This window comes from Zootoca vivipara, chromosome 8, assembly GCF_965207765.1.
Source record: "Zootoca vivipara chromosome 8, rZooViv2.hap1.1, whole genome shotgun sequence".
NCBI lineage: Eukaryota > Metazoa > Chordata > Lepidosauria > Squamata > Lacertidae > Zootoca > Zootoca vivipara.
The window spans coordinates 20,575,068-20,594,263 of record NC_142591.1 but is presented as its reverse complement, the minus strand read 5'-3'; the positions used below and the strand labels follow the sequence as shown (position 1 = coordinate 20,594,263).

General features: G+C 42.2%; 1 protein-coding gene across 7 annotated transcripts; it reads right to left on the bottom strand.

Moving 5' to 3' along the window:
* Positions 1–7,613: 7,613 nt before the first annotated feature.
* LOC148684748 (uncharacterized) lies at positions 7,614–12,089 on the bottom strand. Of its 7 annotated transcripts, none has more exons than XR_015951345.1 (6): positions 11,955–12,089; positions 11,062–11,211; positions 10,500–10,882; positions 9,157–9,229; positions 8,337–8,732; positions 7,614–7,993 (listed from the first exon to the last, which is right to left on the bottom strand). XR_015951345.1 is itself a non-coding variant. In XM_088675111.1 (5 exons), the coding sequence occupies exons 1-5, from the start codon at positions 11,847–11,849 to the stop codon at positions 7,968–7,970; spliced, it is 384 nt and encodes a 127-aa protein (XP_088531237.1). In that variant the 5' UTR covers positions 11,850–11,935; the 3' UTR covers positions 7,614–7,967. The 7 variants fall into 7 exon arrangements, 1 of the variants encoding a protein (XP_088531237.1); XR_015951344.1 differs by having other exon boundaries at positions 8,337–8,442; XR_015951346.1 differs by lacking the exon at positions 11,955–12,089 and adding an exon at positions 11,821–11,935.
* Between the last annotated feature and the right edge of the window lie 7,107 nt (positions 12,090–19,196).

Sequence of the window (19,196 nt, the reverse complement as noted above, 5' to 3'; positions counted from 1 at the left end):
AAAACAGGAGACAACTGTAGAGTACGGAGGGACCCATCTGATCCAAAGACATGCACATTTCAAGATTGCTTACTTTTAAACCTAAAATACGAACTGGAATTTTATATTTATAAGACGTAACAGAGGTGCTGTCTGTAAGGAGGAACACTAAATCAAAAATGAAGCAGCGGGGGGGGGGATCTTGGGCATATGTTGCAACAGGACCTGATTTTAAATTAATCTGGTTTGATTTGCAATAATTTGGGAAAAAATAAAAAGAGAATATTGTATGGAGGTCTGATTTAGGTTTGAAATGTAACAATCTGACTTTTCATTGAGAAAAGCAAAGGACCTTTCTATTCACAGAAGGCAGAACCGGAGTTGCAGCCAGATTAGAGAGCCAGATTAGAGGCTCGATTTGAGAGGCTGCGTATGCTTGACAATCAGTTTGCAAAATGGTGGCCCTTATTTGCAATGTTCTGCAATTAGAAGTTTTGCAATCAATATAATATACATTCTTCTCCATGATTGGAAATAAGCGTCTCTTAAAAGGGGCAGTGAGGACAATTTATATTCTGAACACACTTGGTTGCTTTCTAAAACAATCCCAGAGCAAGATTTGTGTGAAAACTCCTTAAGTGTCACAAATTCTTTGGAGCTTTCGCCTGCCAGAAACGGTTCTTTTTATCCTTATCCACTTATTTATTTCCCCTTTAAAATATTAATCTCTACTTGACACTCAGAGAGCTATCTTCGTGTTGGCAATAGCTGGCTTTTAAAATTAATCATCCCCTTAAAGTTGGCAGATGTTTACAGGAGATTGGTAAAGGTTAAATTGCTCTGTGGAGTTCGGGTTGGGAAACCAGTGAATGTAGCACATTCATCTTGCTTTCGTAGCTTGGATAAGATCCGGGGGGGAAAGAGGGCGTATGACAACCCTATATAAAGCAATTCATTCAGCTTTAAAGAGAGGGTTTTTGTAACTTGCTTTTCATTAGATTCGTAACTTTGGGCTTTCTCTGGCTAACTTGCTATATTGCTTCCCCTTTGTTGTGGATGTTAAATTCCATCTCGAATAAATAAATGATAGGCTCTTTCTTGGGATTCTTCTTCGCCTTGAAGCCGTACGCTCTGCTGTTTTTCTCCTCCATCTCTCCCCAGCCCATCTCAGGCGGTGCACTCTGTGTATCGATTTGAGAGGCTGCCGTTATCCCAAGGAGAGAATCTCAAGTGCAAAAGCAAACAGTTCAGAACCTCGGGGTTCTTTACCCTTTTCAAACACACTCCTCCCCCCTTTTCTTTTCCTCCCTATTTCAAAAAATGTGTTTCCAGCCCTATTGGGAGTCCAATATTATTGGAACACAGCAGCGTCTTTCAAGACTTTTTTTAAAAAAAAAAATCAGTTTTTTAAATATTAACATTATTTCCATATACAGTGGGACCTCGACTTACGAGCTATTCGACATCCGACGTTTTCGAGTTACGAGCGTAAAAAGTGGCCGTGCGCTTACGATTTTTCCGACATCTGAATGGAAAACCCGTTCGCGGCTAGATGCGGTTTCCTCGACTTACGAGTTTTTAGATGTGGTTTCCTCGACTTACGAATGTTTCCATTTCCAATGCATTCCTTTGGGAAACTGCGTTTCCTATGGGAAACTCGACTTAGGAAGCCTTCGACCTACGAGTGTGCATTCGGAACGGATTAAATTCGTAGGTCGAGGTCCCACTGTACTCCAAACATTTTTCATGTATACAGTACTGGGATTATAGAAACCCCTTGAACTTCCCCCATCTCCCCCTGGTTTCCATATTTTACCCTTTTTTCTTGCATAAAGGTAAAGGTACCCCTCCCTGACAGTTAAGTCCAGTCACGGACAACTCTGGGGTTGTGCGCTCATCTCTAACCAGGACATAGGGGGTGGAATTCTTTCCCACCTGCAAATGAGATTGGTAGTCAGGCCTTGAAATTTAGTGAATCCCCATCACCAACTTGGCAAAATTAAAGATGCACAAATTGGTGTGGCCATAGGAGGGAACAAGATTTGCATGAGAACACACTTTTTATACCTCATACTTGCCCAGGGGGCTAAGGTTTGCCATATTTCAAAAAGTAAAAACCAGGACACCCTGAAAATTGAGCTTTTTAAAGGAAACGCCTCCCCCCAAATTGTTGAGCTTATTTTAGACAAACCCCAAAGTTGTTGAGCTTTTCCTTTTTTACAAAAAACGTGCAAAAGTCACGATTTTTCGATTGGCTTGCCTAAGATCCAGGTCAAAGTAGATGGTACGAATGGGGATGGTACAGATGGTCAGTAAATGAATTCATTATGAATACATTGACATTGCCTGATATAATGCACGCTTCAAACAAGAAAATACTGAAATATTGCCCACTGGTGCATGGTTTTTGTTTGTTTGTCTTATAAGAACACCAGCTCTTCAGACAGAGTACTTTTTTGTTTGTCTGTTTGTTTGTTTAAGGCAGAGTACTTTTGCAAAGCAGTAGCTTTTAGACTAATTACTTAGCATGCAAATATTCATATGTATCACCATTTGTATGAGACAGTTAGAAGCTTCATTCTGCCTCTTCTGGTAAACAAACACTGAATTATGGGTCCTTTCAGACACAAGTTGCACAAGCTTCATTAAGCAAAGTTAATAGCTCTTTTGAAAGAATAGGGTATAAGTCCTTGAAATGTGTAGAAAGAATTAGTTTCAACAATTAGCTTGCCATAGTAGCCTAAATGAGGCAGTGGGGGTAGGGGTTTAAAGCCCATTACCCTCCATAGAGGATAATGGGGGTTGCGGAAGAGCTTGAAGAAATTGGGGAGGGGATGGGCCGTAGCTTAGGCTGAGTCATGGGGGTGTTTAGCAGCATTTGATGGACAGGCTGACCCCTACTTAAGCCCAGCTACAGTGGAACCTCGGTTTACGAACACAATTGGTTCCAGAAGTCTGTTCATAAACCGAAGTGTTCGTAAACCGAAGTAAACTTTCCCATTGAAAGTAATGCGAAGTTGATTAATCCGTTCTAGACGAGGAAAAACACCCCCTAGAACGGATTAACCGCTTTGCTCCGATGCCTTCGCGGAGGCCGGGGAGCGTTTCCGCGACTGTGCTGCAGCCGCGAAAGCGGTCCCCGGCCTCCGCAAAGGCATCGGAGCAAAGCCCGAGCCTCCGGAAGGCATCGGAGCCGGGACTTCGCTCCGATGCCTTTGCGGAGGCCGGGGACCGCTTTCGCGGTCCCCGGCCTCCGCAAAGGCATCGGAGCGAAGTCCTGGCTCTGATGCCTTCCGGAGGCCGGGGAGCATTTCCGCGACTGGGCTGTGCAACCGGAAGCCGGGGACTGCTTTCGCAGCTGCACAGCCGTCGCGGAAACGCTCCCCGGCCTCTGGAAGGCATCGGAGCGAAGTCCCGGCTCCGATGCCTTCCGGAGGCTGGGGAGCGTCACGAAAGTGCTCCCCGGCCTCTGCAAAGGCATCGGAGCGAAGCCGCTCCGATGCCTTCCGGAGGCCGGGGAGCATTTCCGTGACTGGGCTGTGCAGCCGCGAAAGCGGTCCCTGGCTTCCGGTTGCCGGGGACTGCTTTCGCGGCTGCAAAGCCCAGTCGCGGAAACGCTCCCCGGCCTCTGGAAGGCATCGGAGCCGGGACTTCGCTCTGATGCCTTTGCGGAGGCCGGGAAGCCGCGAAAGCGGCTGCAGCCCAGTCGCGGAAACGCTCCCTGGCCTCTGCAAAGGCATCGGAGCGAAGCCCAGCCTCCCCGAAGGTATCCGACGCTCCAATGCCTTTGGGGAGGTTTGGCCTTTGCTCCGATGCCTTCGGGGAGGCCGGGCCTTCGCTGCGGGCCTCCAGGAGGCATCGGAGCGAAGGCCCGGCCTCCCCGAAGGCATCGGACGCTCAGTAGACCTCCGGCACCTCGGTTTACTAACTTCCGGGTTAGGATAGTTCGTAAACCGAAAGTTCGTAAACCGAGGTGTTCGTAAACCGAGGTACCACTGTACTTTCGTTTCTAGCTCACACTCAGCAAGCCTTCGAATCTCCCGCCCACCCGCCACTTTTTCTATAGGTTTTAGCCTGACATTGCTTTGCCTTTCCAGGGGTTGCCTGTATTCAGGGGCCCAGTAGGAATTTTGCCACTTGGCTGATTGGCTGTTGCCATTTGGTTTTTGCCTACTGACAAGCAAATTGTCACAACTTGTTAGGTTGGCCGTTAGGCTTTGGTTGTAGGAGGGGTATGGCATTAAATTGCCTACCCCCCTATTTTGCTCCTCATAGAAGTATTCCGTTAAAGGAATCCTGGGGCTCAGGGACTCTAGTCCATTCATCCCCGCCATAGGCCATTACAGAGCCGAGCCTTGGGGAACATTCCTGGGTCGAGGGGAGAGTGCCTGTGAACAGTACCTCCACTCCCTTGGGGTGTTTACTTGACTTACCTTGACTTGACTTACCTATGCTTAGGTAAGTCGGAGCTGGTCCTGACCCAAAAGGGGGTCAGATGGAAATGGTCCTGTCCCAAAATGGGTCGGATGGAATTGGTCCTGCCCCCAACGGGGCAGATGGAATGGTCTTGACCCAACATGGGTCAGATGGAAATGGTCCTGTCCCCTAGAGGGGAGAGATGGATTAACCAAAGCCTAAGCCAACACTCAGAATTAAATTGTATTTTAAATAAAGTTGTGGCCAAAACAATGCCAGAAACCCAAACCTAAAATAACGTGTGAGTTGTGAGTTATTTAGGGGGGATTTCTGGGAGCTTCGTCACACAAATTAGAGTTGCCATACATATGGCAGCCCATATGTAGGCAATGCCGTTTCTCCATAAAAAGTTCAACAACTTTTCTGTCCAGATTTTCACTGTTAGAAACATGGCAACCCTAGTTTAAATACATGAATAATTATTTCATATCATGGCTAGTTTCCTGACATAGTTTAAGGATTCTTTTGGTGGATTTTACTTTCCATTCGTACCATACCCAACCCCTGGCCCTGTGCAAGGTGAAAAATATGTGTGCTCTCAGGCAAATTTTGTTCCTTCCTGAGCACCACAAATTCAGTTCATTTTAGCAGGACAAATTCCTGTGCTGACAGAGGACAAATTTGTAACACTGGCAGAAGGACCAAATCAAAGAAGATATATGTGGAAATTAGGTATGCTTTTTGGAGCTGGGTGCATGCTTCAGATTCACAGAGGTGTTGTGTTTGTAGGGTATTGTAAGTATCTGCAGATTTCCTATCCTAAGATTGGTTGTTTCATTTTTTTAAGAAAAGCAAGCTTCAGACCATTCTACTTCTGCTTAGAAGTATATAGCAATACTTAATGAAATGTCAGGAGCCAGAAGTTGGGCCAAATAATATTCCTATTGTTCAGAGGATTTAGTCCTTTCTCTGTACCCAAATGTCCTGCCCCATGACTAGAGAAAGCAGAATAGGAATTCTGCAACATGTGTATATTATGCAAATCCAAACACTTTACACAATTTCTCTTATTTTGCTTAATGTATTCTAAAGTGATTACATTTTGGAAACTTCAAGCGCTGCCGAAAACATGAAGCAAAACCAGAAGAAACTGTGTAAAGTGGCTGGATTTGGATACCCTATAAAGTTTGCAGAGTTCAGATTTTGTTGGAAAACCAACTTTTTGAAAAAGATGATTACAAACGGCCCAGATTTTGTTGGTCTTTAACCTGGCTAAAAGAATAAATGGTGTTACTAATCATATGCATGTGTTGCTGTATAATAATGTTCTCTGAGCGATGACCTACTGAAATGGTTTAGCGGAATACAAACACTAAAAATCAGTGAGGCAGAATAGTGTGACGTATCCACTGACATAAAAGCACAAGAGCTGTCTCATTGAATCCTAGACCCTCCAAGTGTCCCCATTTTCCGGGACAGTCCTGGATTTACAGAAGCCATCCAAATTTCTGATTTGATCCTGGAATGCCCCGCTTCTCCTTAGGACATCCCTATTTTCATTGAAGAAATGCTGGAGGGTATGGTAGGACGTCCCTATTTTCATCGGAGAAATGTCGGAGGGGATGGAGTTATGTGCCCCAAGGAGATAAGTAACTAGACAACCTTTAGAAGACATCTGAAGGCAGCCCTGTGTAGGGAAGTTTTTAAATGTTTAATTACGTTTTTATATGTTGGAAGCTTCCCAGAGTGGTTGGGGCAACCCAGTCGGATGGGTAGGGTATAAATAATAAAAGTATTAATTATTGTTGTTGTTGAAGAGGATGTCCCTATTTTCATGAGAAATTCTGGAGGGTATGGAATCCTTTCAGCAGCAAGCTTAAAATATGACATCACAGCATCAGTAAGACTGGATGAACAGAAAAATCCTTGCCAAAAGTATATTAAGGTGTGCGTGCAGGAAACTTCAAGTCAAGAAAGTTTTCAAAAGGAAGAAGTGGGAGCCGATTGAACTGTTTGTTTGCCAATAGCTTGACTCTGTTACTTGAGCCCCTGCCCATTTGCCCAAGCCAGGAAGCCTGTAGCTAGGACCAGGGGCTTTAAGAGCTGTTGCTTCAGCAATAAATTCAGACTAAAATCTTCCTTAAGGTGCTCCACCCTTGCCCTTAATCAGATCCTGAACCAAGCAGATGTTTCAACATACTGCAATTGTTTTCGACCGACACTTTTAAAACCAATGCTTTCTAGAAAAACCAACGCTTTTCGCTTTTGCATTTCTGCCTCCCCACAATACTTTATGTAATGGCAATTTTAATATTTTATTTTCATCTTGTCTAGTAATGAAGACTGGATCTGAGTTTTTTTAAAAAACTTTTTTTTAACCCCACCCTCTAGGGGCTACAGGCCTAAAGTAACTTCTTTTCAGAATCAATTACTCCCATGTGCACACAAAACTGGGGAGGAAGCTGAACTGAACCTAAGAGGTACTTACGCATCTAAACAAACATGCAATGGTCAGGCCCGACCGAAACTGGCTGATGCCTTGGAAGTGAACCGATTTCACATAATCACTGAATTGTACAGCCGGTAAGGACCACAAGGGTCATCTCATCCAACCCCCTTCAATGATTTGATTTGGGGTGGGGGATCAAATTATTAATCTTGGTGGCTTTTTTTTATTTGTATGGATTTTAATGACACACACCCCCTTGCCATACGTCCGGGTTTTTGCTGGACATTTTGTTGATTCGGCAGAAATCTGCTTGGATGCCATTCTGCTGCCTGAATCCCAGAAGTGTCCAAACGGATAGCAGTCATATTCTATATCCTCACGACAGCCATGTGAGCAAGGTTAGGCTGAGAGTTGGTGGCTGACTAATGCAGGAAGTCTGCAAAAAGTGAGTTCAAAATGTGACGCTGCAAAGAATTTGTCATCGTTGATCAACGTTAGCAAACTGCCTTTTGTGTTTTCCTATAAAATAGTGGAATGCAGCAATTAAGACTCTTATCTTCTTTTCATGGTTGGCTCCACCCTGGCTCTGAACACTTGGATCTCTCTGTGTACTGATCCAAGTTTCTTTCTGCCTACTCACCTTAAAGATGTATCTGGTTTGCAAAGAGTGATCCCATGTAAACTCGGAGACGTTAGGAGCAAAGATTTTACCACGGCTCAGCAGTAGATCCCTTCTCTTATACACCTAGAGTCAATCAGCCACGAGTGATCAGTTTATTCAACATCCATTTATTGCAAATTCATTATTCACAGCTCCAATAGCTCTCAAAGGGTGTTCCAACAAGATAAAAATGTGACAGAATACAAAAAACTACAAGCCCTAAAAAACCATCCCTACAAACTCTGAAAACAGTAACTATTAACAAGAACAACAAAATCAACAAATCATGGTCCCTCCATCACTGCCAAACACTTGGATTCAGCTTGGAGATTCATATCCCGTTTCACATTGCAGCTAAGTTGTGGCTACAGGTGATGGCTTTTAATATGGAAAGTGAGTCCTCTTGGGTCATTCTCTGCTTCTAGGGCTTGGAAGATACCTCCTCTGAATCTATGGTGTGGGTCAGACAACTCCAGAGAGACAATGACCTACAGTAGAGATGAGAAAAGCCAAAGTCACATGTGTTTTGCGTTGCCAAAAATGCACACCAGATAATGGGTACAACATGGAAGCAGAAGCAAGCCAAAGTAAGGATGTCACGAGACGACCTTCTTCCATCCCAGGGGGAGTGAGATGCTCATTTCCAATCTCTTGTCCCAGAGGACATCACTGGGACCTGCAACCTAGTAGGCACTGGGTTGAAAGGCAACATGAAGGAAGAGGCTAGGAAATGCCACCTGAGTCTTCCTGGCACCATGTTAGTTGAGATCCTCTTGGGGCTAGAAAGAGGAACATTGAGTTTTCCGAATTAAATACATGTGAGAGATGTACCTTCAGATTGAGGAGTCTGGCCGCCTTTTGCCAGTAGTGAACAGGTCTTGCTGGCTGCCTGATTCCTGCCATTCATGTTTTCAGTGGAAATGTAACATCTTGGTTCCTGTGAGAGAGGGAGAACAAGCTCAGAATCAAGGAGCCCGTCTAGGCCAAAGTCAGACTGCAGCAACACAATATGGAGCTGGTTCAGCTAGCAGAGAGATTCCTTGCTTGTTGTCGTCAACCACTCTAAAAGGACCGCGTCCACCAGGGTGACTCATCCTCTGGCTGTTGTTTGCGGGGAGGCCTTTGCAGTGCTAGCTCCCTGTCTTGTCACTAGAGGTGTGTGGAAATGTTATTCAGGGTGTCCAGCTTGCTTGCCAAGAGGGTCAGAGGAGTGCGTGCTGGGCAATTCTGCGGATAATAATAATAATAATATATTTATACCTCACACCTCTGGCTGGGTTTCCCCAGCACTCTGGGCAGCTCCCAACAGAATTTTATAATATGATAATACATCAAACATTAAAAACTTCCCTAAACAGGGCTGCCTTCAGATGTCTTCTAAAAGTCAGATAGTTGTTTATTTCCTTGACATCTGATGGGAGGGTGTTCCACAGGGCGGGCGCCACTACCAAGAAGGCCCTCTGCTTGGTTCCCTGTAACCTCACTTCTCGCAGTGAGAGAACCGCCAGAAGGCCCTCGGAGCTTGACCTCAGTATCTAAGCTGAACAATGGGGGCGAAGACGCTCCTACAGGTAATAGGCCAGCCGGTGGCTACTCCCTGCAAGGCCCTTCTTAGATGAAAAAAAAAACCTGGTACCATCCACAAACTTACTGTCGACAGAGGCCTCCTAGAGCAGACACTCTTGCATGTCCTGGTGGTGAAGATTATTTTCATTCTGGCGGGTCTATGGATTCAAAGCAGGAGGTGTGCCACGGAAGGAAAAGTGGAAACAGATTTTTAGCAGCAGGTAAAATGCTTAGTGCTTGAAGGAAGAGCTATATAAATACAAGTCAGAACTCAAGACGAGCGGCTCATCGCCTCGTCATCCTCAGTTCTTTCTTGGCACACCACTCAAAAAGCCGTATGCATTCTTGCACTTGGTTTTGAACTGTGGTTCTATAGCTACAGAGATGGAGGAGGTGGATGAGAGATTCTCCTGTTTAAGCTCTCCTTGCCCTTTTCCTAATAATAATAATAAACCCTGCCCACCAGACTGTGTTGCCCCAGCCACTCTGGGTGGCTTCCAACATATATTAAAACGTAATTTTTATTTTTCCCATTCTTTTTGAAATTTTTGTTTAGACTGACCCCTAATTGCATCTGTCATTCTAGCCAACTCAAGGTAATCAAATAGTTTTTCTTGCCATTCTTTTTTTATTATTTTGGGTGCTGTCTCATTTTTTCCAATTATAGAGATTATCTTAAAAAACAGTGCCCTCAAATTAATACCTGGACTTGTTTTGATTAACTTTTGCATAACAAATTATGGTGTAAAAGCTTAAAATAGGAAGGAAAGAAAAACGAAGTGAGAAGGAGACAGGTTACTAAATATGAAAGCAGACCTGTGTTTGAGGACGAAGGAAGTCAACTAGAAGAAAAGAACTGAAATATGGTAACACGTTCATTATTTGTTTTGATTGGTTTTTGTATTTTCTTTTTAAGTTTTCTTTTTTTTAGTGTTGTGTCGAAACAAAATAAAAACATTCATTCCAGTAGCACCTTAGAGACCAACTAAGTTTGTTATGTGTTTCTGTTGCAAAGTAAATTAAAAAAAAAAGTAAAGTAAAAGAAAACCCACGTAATTTAAAAATCACATATGAAAAGGCAGCCTATGGGAATGCTGCCCAGCCACTGATTGATGTAACATGGGGGAATATTCCCTCCCACAAAATAAAGAAAATGGAAGTATTTGCAGCATTCAGCACAATATTTTTTTTTAAGAGGAGCAGAATGCTGGACGGCAAAGGAATTGTGATGGAGACAGATTGGAGACAGTCATTGACAGGCAGTTGGAGCGCGCCTGTCGGAATGCTGGTTTTGAGCCTAATTTAGGCCGGAGGATTGGAGAAAGGACCCTGTGGGTGCCAGAAAAGGCCTCTGCCGGTACAGGTGAGCCCAAAGGTGCCACACTGATGCTCAGTGTTGGACTTCCACTTCAAAGGTAGCGGCAATACCTTTTCTCCAAGAGGCTTGACGCCTTTGAGGGCTGACTTGTTCTCGGGTTCCGTCAGAAGAAAAGGGAAGGCATATTGGATGCTCAACCGGTCACAGGGTGGGCGGCTGTTGCAGACCGTCACTCCAAATACCTTCCCCCCAGGAGCAACGCCTGGGGTTAGGCGGTCAGCCATTGGGGAACTCCTAGTCTGGCAACTGAGGAAAGCTCGCCAACTCTTTATCCTCGCCAACTCTTTATCCTGCATCCTATCCAGCACCATGAATCAATAAAGTTGTGGCCAGTTTTTTTAAAAATCTCAGAACATTGTCCTGTCCAGTAGGCTTGACTTCTTGCTCCCAGAGAGCAGGGGGTCACTGCGAGCGGGTCCACAATGCAAAGTCCCTGTCGATGAAACAACAGGAAAGGGCCAGAAGTAAAAAAAAAGAAATGATTGTCTCCTTTCTTTGAAAGAGGTGCCATGGAAGTCTTCTTGAAGGAGAGACTGACCTCCTTCTTAACCCATTTGCCAGGTTCTCACTGGCCTCGGAACAATTCCCTGCCAGTACAGATCGTTTGCTCACCTGAAGAATAAGAGCGGGTCCCATCCGTCCTCAGAACACTCGGTTGCTTGAAAAAACACGAGAATTATCCGCTCCTCGGTCTTCCAGGCTACCAGGAGGACTTTGCACCAAGAACAAGGCCCTGGAAACTTGGAGACGCCTTGCTTTGATCTGCTCCACAAAGGAAAAGATGAGGCACTTTGCTTGAAGCATAATAATAATAAGCTTTATAAGGCTAATCTTTTGATGATGATGATTATATAATAATAATAATAATAATAATAATAATAATAATAATAATAATAATATGTTACCCTATACCCGCAAGTCTCAGGATGGTTCACAACATAAAACCACCATGCAGTCATACCTCGGTTTAAGTACGCCTTGGTTTGAGTATTTTCAATTTAAGTACTCCGCGGACCCGTCTGGAACGGATTAATTCACTTTCCATTACTTTCAATGGGAAAGTTCGCTTCAGGTTAAGTACGCTTCAGTTTAAGTAATCCGTGGACCCATCTGGAACGGATTAATCCACTTTCCATTACTTTCAATGGGAAAGTTTGCTTCAGGTTAAGTACGCTTCAGGTTAAGTACAGACTTAACCGGAACCAATTGTGCTTGTAAATCGAGGTACCACTGTATAAAATATAAAAACACACCATTTAAAAACACATCATACATAGTAAAACAAAACCAACCCGTGATTGGAGAGGGAATGTCCTCTGTGGTGCTAAATCTTCATGGATAGTGGCAGAACAACAAACGAATCCTACTTACGTTTTAAAAGATACAGTGGCTTTCTGCATCTCTTCCCCTCCCTCTCTAACCAACACAGCTGCCTAACCCTTTAACTCTTGACTGACAAAGTAACACCCTAAGAAAATGGCTCGCTAACTCAATAACTCTCTCACCTTATTTTGGCAAGTCACCCAGCAGGGAGACGTGTCACAATGGAGCACATGTCGCAGTGACATTAGAAAGCTTCCTCAACAATGCACTTTGCAGCACATTTTATTTGAAGCTGGATAAGCAGGGTCTGAAGGAAGAGAAAGAAACCATTACATATTTTGTGCATTTATCTTGTATTTACGCCACGAACCGCCCTGAGATCTTTGGATGAAGGGCAGTATACAAATTAAATAAAGAATAAGTGTAATAAAATGATCGTTGCTTTCAGTATTTCCGGACATGGCTCGGGTGGAGTAAATTTATTTTCTCCGGTCAAGGAATCAACAGGGTCGGGTTGGCTGGAGGTTCGAATCAGTGAAGAATGGGGAGTTGCAAGACAGCTGGAAATGCTGGCTGATGTTGGAGATGTGAGGCAAAGAGCAGAAAAAGCCGAGGGGCAGAAGGAAAGCCGAGGCGTGAATATTAAGAGAAAACTATACTGTACTGGTGAAAGTCAGTATAGTCAGAAAGGGGTAAGGCCATACTGGAAAAAGAGATCAGAAAAGCAGGGGGCAGGGCGGGTTACGATCAGTAAGAAATACAGCTGGTGGAGCTTTCGGGTCAGAAACGGATTGCACCTTGTACTTAAAACTGAGTGTGACTAAATTTGGCTGTGGCAGAGATTTGGAGAAATTGTCCTGAAGTGAAACCCATTTAGGTGGAATCTACACACATAGGAAAAAATGCTGTAAAAGTGCTTTTTTAAAAAAAAACGTTTTGAAAAGAAGAATGGCAACAAAAATTATATAATTATTATAATGTGGCATTAAAGTATGAACAAATTAAAGGAATCAAATCTGAAGATTCAAATAACAATTGGAAACCATTCTTAAATTATATAAAAGATATACCGGTAATAGAAAAACCAATTCTCATATCAGATATTTAAAAGTTCTACAAACAACCAAAGATTTGGACAGAATATAACATAAAAACATATAAAGCATGAAAAATATAATAGAAAGGTATGGTTTAAATAACTAAAATTAAGGTAAATAAGAAAAATAGTATGTAGAGATTATACATGGAACAACAAGGGGAAAACTCAGAAACGGCTGAGAAGTCGACAGGAAAGGAAGGGAGGGAGGGTTTAGGGTGGGGAAGGGAGGGGGGTGGGAAGGGATGATTCTATAAATAAGACACCTGTAACACAAAGTTATGGTTGTACAGTATTCTATTTTATTGATATTTTTATCGAAGTTGTCTGATTGTTGTATAGTTGAATGAAACAAATAAAGCCTCTGGCTTCAATCCTTTCGGGTAAAAAAAAAAATTAATTAAAAAAAAAACGTTTTGAAAAATACACTGAATTTGGCATAGTGTACCCCAAGGTAAATAAATACGAGTATTCCCTTATGTACAAAATATCCCTTTAATAAACAATCCTGGTTATTATTCCACTCTACCCCCAGGGTTGGTGTCAATCTCATACCTAAGCCTAGCGTACCAAGCCAGTAGAAATTTTAAAAAAGCATGCCAAGGGAAGAAGCCATTGAAGCAGAACAGAGGCCACACGGTTCCTTGGAAAATAAAACATGGAAATGTAGTACCAGATTGTCATTGCTCACCTTTGCAACATAGAGAAGAAAGATGTTGCTCTTTACCCTCATCAGAAGAGGGCACACAATAATCCTTGATAAGCATGTATAGTAGCATTAATGGAGAAGCCAGCTCTCCCCCCCCCCCCCGATAATATTTTCACATAAAACCAATGCTTTTTTTTTTACAAAAATGTTTAGGGGTACGCTCCTTTTCCTACTCATACTGAAATACTGCCCCTCAATGAGGCCAAACTTAGATTCACAAAATGTTTAGGGGTATGCGTAACCCTGCATCGCCCCCAGAAAAAAGCACCGCATGCAACTATTAAGTTAGGGCTGCCATACGTCCAGATTTTCCCGGACATTACCAGGATTTCAAAGGCAGAATTGACATGGGGGGGGGGGGGTCCTCGAAAGGTGGTGCTTTGTCCTGGATCTTAGACAAGTCAATTGAAAAAAAAGCACGTTTTTGTTGTTGTTGTTTTTAAAAATGCTCCACAACTGTGGGGTTTGTTGAAAGAAAGCTCAACAATTTTGGGATCTTCCTAAAAAAAAAAACTTTTGGGGTGTCCTGGTTCTTAGTTTTTGAAATATGACAACCCTATATTATGTGGGAATTAAGCTTAAGCAGAGTTTTGCGGAAGACAGCCCTGGCCTGAGTACTTTTAAGCCTTTTATTAGTTCTCTTTTCCCTCCTGAAAAAATTGCAGAAGACACTCTCTGTTGAAGTTTAAAAAAAAAACAAAAAACTTTTACTTAGTGGACTTGCAGTTGCAGATTAAATATACGATGCAAGTAGGGGACTCTCAAATTGCTAGTACATTTTACACAGATTAAACTGCTGCAGACTAATCTCTGGGGCGCCCAGCAGCACAACACAACATACCTGCTGCCCTCACAGTTACCGACTGTTCAGTTAAGTGCAGTTGCCATATTTCAAAAAGACCAGGAAACCACCAAAAGCTCATGGAAACTGACATTTGATGCAATAAGAAAGCCAACAAGCGTTTGCAATGCACCTTTTTCATTACAGCTGCCTCACTCCAATCAGCCCTCACACAACTATTAAGAATTCAGTTTATAGCTATTTTCTTCCAGTAATAAGCAAACTATACTCTTCAAATAGACACCCTACGTGTACAAAAGAAAGCAAGGGAGAAGAGCTATTCTTTAGGGTTTTTTTTTGTTGCTGTCAGGGTTGATAAAAATCAATGTTTTTTTATTTAAAAAGTCAGCTTTTTAAAATTTGAACCAGCTTTTTAAAAATTTAATTTAAATCGGATTTTTTAAAATCAAGTGCTTTTGGAGGAAAAACTAAAGATAGTTTTCTATTTAAGTTACATTATAGTCCAAAGGCTATTCATCGGGAAATAAGGGTTTGTTTTAAGTTTTTCATGTGTGCTAAAACTCAGTTTAAGTTTTGTTTTTGTTTTAAAAAATTCAACAATAGTTAACAAACAAGGATACATATGCTATTATGCTATTGTTTTAGTTAAATAAATTGTTTAAGTTGTTATTAAGGAAATGATTATTTTTCTCCTTCCACTAAAGTACAGCAGAAAAGTTGTCCAAATATAAAAGGTTAACTTATTAAACCTCAAAATAATTTTATAATTATCTGTCTATGTATTTCTAATAGTATAACCAAATCAATAATTTTTGATATAACTAAAAACTACTCTGAAAATTTATTATTCCAAAAACGAAACCATCCTCTGGTTGTAAATATTAAGATTATACCAGCAAGAAGGAGTCTCTGTAAATAAAAAAAATTAAATCAAGTCTTACTGACTAGTGATTTAACTCGATTTGGTTTAAATCAAATCTACACTGGTTGCCATTATTATTAATTTTTTGTATCTTTATTTTTAGAGGTGGAAATCATTCAGTTTGGTTGCGTACTTTTCGATGTGTTTTGTTTAGGACTACTTTTGTTATGTTTGCGATTGTGTAAATCTGTAATAAAGAAGGAGTCTCTGTAATAAAAAAAGAGAGAGAGATTTAAATCAAGGCTTACTGACTAGTGATTTAAATCTTGATTTAAATCAATATGATTTAAATCCAATTTACTCTGGTTGCTGTTATTATTAATTTGCATAAGTCCCAGCTCCTTGGGGCCCTGGGTGCCCGAGCACCCACAAAACTCCCCATAAAGGGCACCCACAAATTTTGGTGCCAGGGCCATGCACTAAACAGCCCTGGGTCAAGGAGCTAAGGTGGCAGAAACCAAACAGGGCATGCACCCACTATCTCCCCCCCCCCACACCTGACATTTTCAAATAAATATTTAAACACGCACAAAGTCTAGGGCCCAAATCTGGCCAGGACAATACTCACCCTGTCCCCTAGGATGCGCAGCCCACATTTTGCTTCACAAAAAAGCAAGATGCATTTGGCCTGCAAAGAGTCCTGGCTGCAGCCCACATTGGCGGGAGAATTTGCTGCCCAGGTTAGAAGCAACATGGCTCATTCCTGCAGCCTGCATTGTGGTTGGCTATGAGCAGCCAATGCCCTGCCTTGGTTCCTTTGTCAGTGTAACTTGGACTACACTGGCAGGAGGCCAAAGGAGGGGAATCAAAACTGCCTGCTAAGAGAGACCCTTCCCCCCCCCTCCTTTAGCAAAATGCTAAATTATTCCGGCGGCCATTTTAAGTGATATTTTTTATTTTCTAAAATTCCGATGGATTCCTTCATACCCTCCAACCTTTCTTCGATGAAAACAGGGACGTCCCATTCCATAATGGTGATTTTACTACTATTTGTACCCCGCACAATTTACTGGGTTGCCCCATCCACTTTGGGCAACTTCCAACATATTAACTATTAAGTTAGGGCTGCCATTCGTCCGGATTTTTCCGGACATTACCAGGATTTCAAAGGCGAAATTGACATGGGGGCGGGGCTTCCCGAAAGGTGGTGCTTTGTCCTGGGGCTTAGACAAGTCAATCGAGAGAGAAAAATCACTTTTGTTTGTTAGTTGTTGTTTTAAAAATGCTCCACAACTTTGGGGTTTGTTGAAAGAAAGCTCAACAATTCTGGGATCTTCCTTAAAAAAAAACACACACTTTTGGCATAGCTGCCAAGTTTTCCCTTTTCTCGCGAGGAAGCCTATTCAGCATAAGGGAAAATCCCTTTAAAAAAGGGATAACTTGGCAGCTATGACTTTTGGGGTGTCCTGGTTCTTACTTTTTGAAATATGGCAACCCTATATTATGTGGGAATTAAGCTCAAGCAGAGTTTTGCAGAAGGCAGCCCTGGCCTGAGTACTTTTAAGCCTTTTATTAGTTCTCTTTTCCCTCCTGCAAAAAACTGCACAAAATAACTTTTACTTACTGGATTTGCAGTAGCAGATTAAATATACGATGCAAGTAGGGGATTCTCAAATTTCTAATACTGTACATTTTACAGAGATTAAACTGCTGCAGACTAACTGTCTCTGGGGCGCCCAGCCACAACACAACATTTGTGTACCTGCTGCCCTCACAGTTATGACTGTTCAACTAAGTGCAGTTGCCATATTTCAAAAAGAAAAAACCAGGAAACCACCAAAATGGTTGAAAACCCAAAGTTGTAGAGCTTTATTTTTCCCTTTCAAAAACACCAAAAATAAAAAAAATTGATCCAGATTCCCAGTGCCTTTTATAACACAATTGCATATACTGTATGCCCATTCAGAAATTCAATGGGACTTAACAGGATTGCAGCCTTTCCTGTGTTGTTGAAGCAAAATGTACAGATGGCCTGGAATACAGCCATGCTGAGGAATACTGGACAAAATGTCAGGAATTTTGAATATGCAGAAAATATGCAATTGCAAGATTAATCAGGCACCCCCTTATTTGAGGGCCAGTTTCAAGTCAGCAAAATGGAGTTTGTGCTTCTCACACCTTCTCATCAATGCACCTAAATTTCTTACAAACTTCTTTCTAACTGCCATAATTGCCTAAGTCAAAGCTTGAGCATTGCTACCACTGTTGTTGTAAGGAAAGCTCATGGAAACTGAGATTTGATGCAATAAGAAAGCCAACAAGCATTTGCAATACATGTTTTCATTACAGTTGCTTCACTCCAATCAGCCCTCACACAACTCTTAAGAATTCAGTTTATAGCTTTTTTCTTCCAGTAATAAGTAAACAATACTCTTCAAATAGACTTGCTAGGTGTACAAAAGAAAGCAAGGGAGAAGAGCTATTCTTTAGGGTTTTGTTGGTGGATAAAAATCAATGATTTTTTAAAATAAAAAATAAAAAAATTTAAATCCGATTTTTTTTAAAATTTAAATCCGATTTTTAAAATAAAATGCTTTTGGAGGAAAACTATCTTTTTAAAGATAGTTATTTATTTATTTATTTAAGTTTTCTATTCAAGTTACATTATAGTCCAAAGGCTATTAATCAGGAAATAAGGATTTGTTTTAAGTTTTTCATGTGTGCTAACAAACAAGGATACATATGCTATTACGTTATTTTTTTAGTTAAATAAATTGTTTTAATTGTCATTAAGGAAATGATTATTTTTCTTCCTCCAATAAACTACAGCAGAAAAGTGGTCCAAATATAAACAGTTAACTTCTTAAACCTCACAATAATTTCATAATTATCTGTCTATGTATTTCTAATAGTATAACCAAATCAGTAATTTTTGGTATAACTGTAAAAACTACTCTGAAAATTTAGTATTTCAAAAGCAAACCCTTCCTCTGGTTGTAAATATTAAGATTATACCAGCAAGGAGTCTCTGTAAAAAAAATAAAAATGATTTAAATCAAGTCTTACTGACTAGTGATTTAAATCGATTTGATTTAAATCAAATCTACACTGGTTGCCGTTATTATTAATTTTTCGTATCATCTTTTTAGAGGTGCAAATCATTCAGTTTGGTTGCGTACTTTTCGATGTGTTTTGTTTAGGACTACTTTTGTTACGTTTGCGATTGTGTAAATCTTTTCCTCTTGCAAGCCACCTTGAGCACGGTTTGACCTCTGGAAAAGCGCCATACAAATGAAGTGATGAGGATAAGAGGAAGGGTTCAACTAAGTTTTGTCCAGGCATAAGATTCCCCCCCCCTTTAAAAACCCAGTCCTGATTTCCCCTCAACGCCATCTGCTTTTCAGAATTAAGGCTGCAGTTCTAACCCCATTTACCTGTGAGTCAGCTTCACTGAACACAATAGGAATTACTTCTGAGTAGACATGCTTAGGATTGCATTGTAAAATACCACAACCCTTCACTGCAACCACGAAATTGCACCCCACCCCTTCTACCTGTTACATAAGTCCCAGCCCCTTGGGTCCCTGGGTGCCCAAGCACCCACAAAACTCCCCATAAAGGGCACCCACAAATTTTGGTGCCAGGGTCATGCACGCTGCATGGCACCCACAGCTGTGGGTCAAGGGACTAAGGTGGCAGAAACCAAACAGGGCATGCACCCATTATCTCCCCCCACCAGGGCTGTCTTAAGCGCCCCTGGCGCTGTGGAGCGACAGATCACTCTGGTGCCGTCCGCCCCGTTTCCCAGCGTGGTGGGCGGGCGCAGCGCGGCTGCCACAGGTGCTGCTGTGCGGCGCCGCGGCAGGCGGGCAGGCACAGCGCGGTTGTCGAACCGGCGGACCGGCCAGCGGGCGGGCGCAGCTCGCGGCGCCCTCCTGGCGGGCTGGCGCCGTGG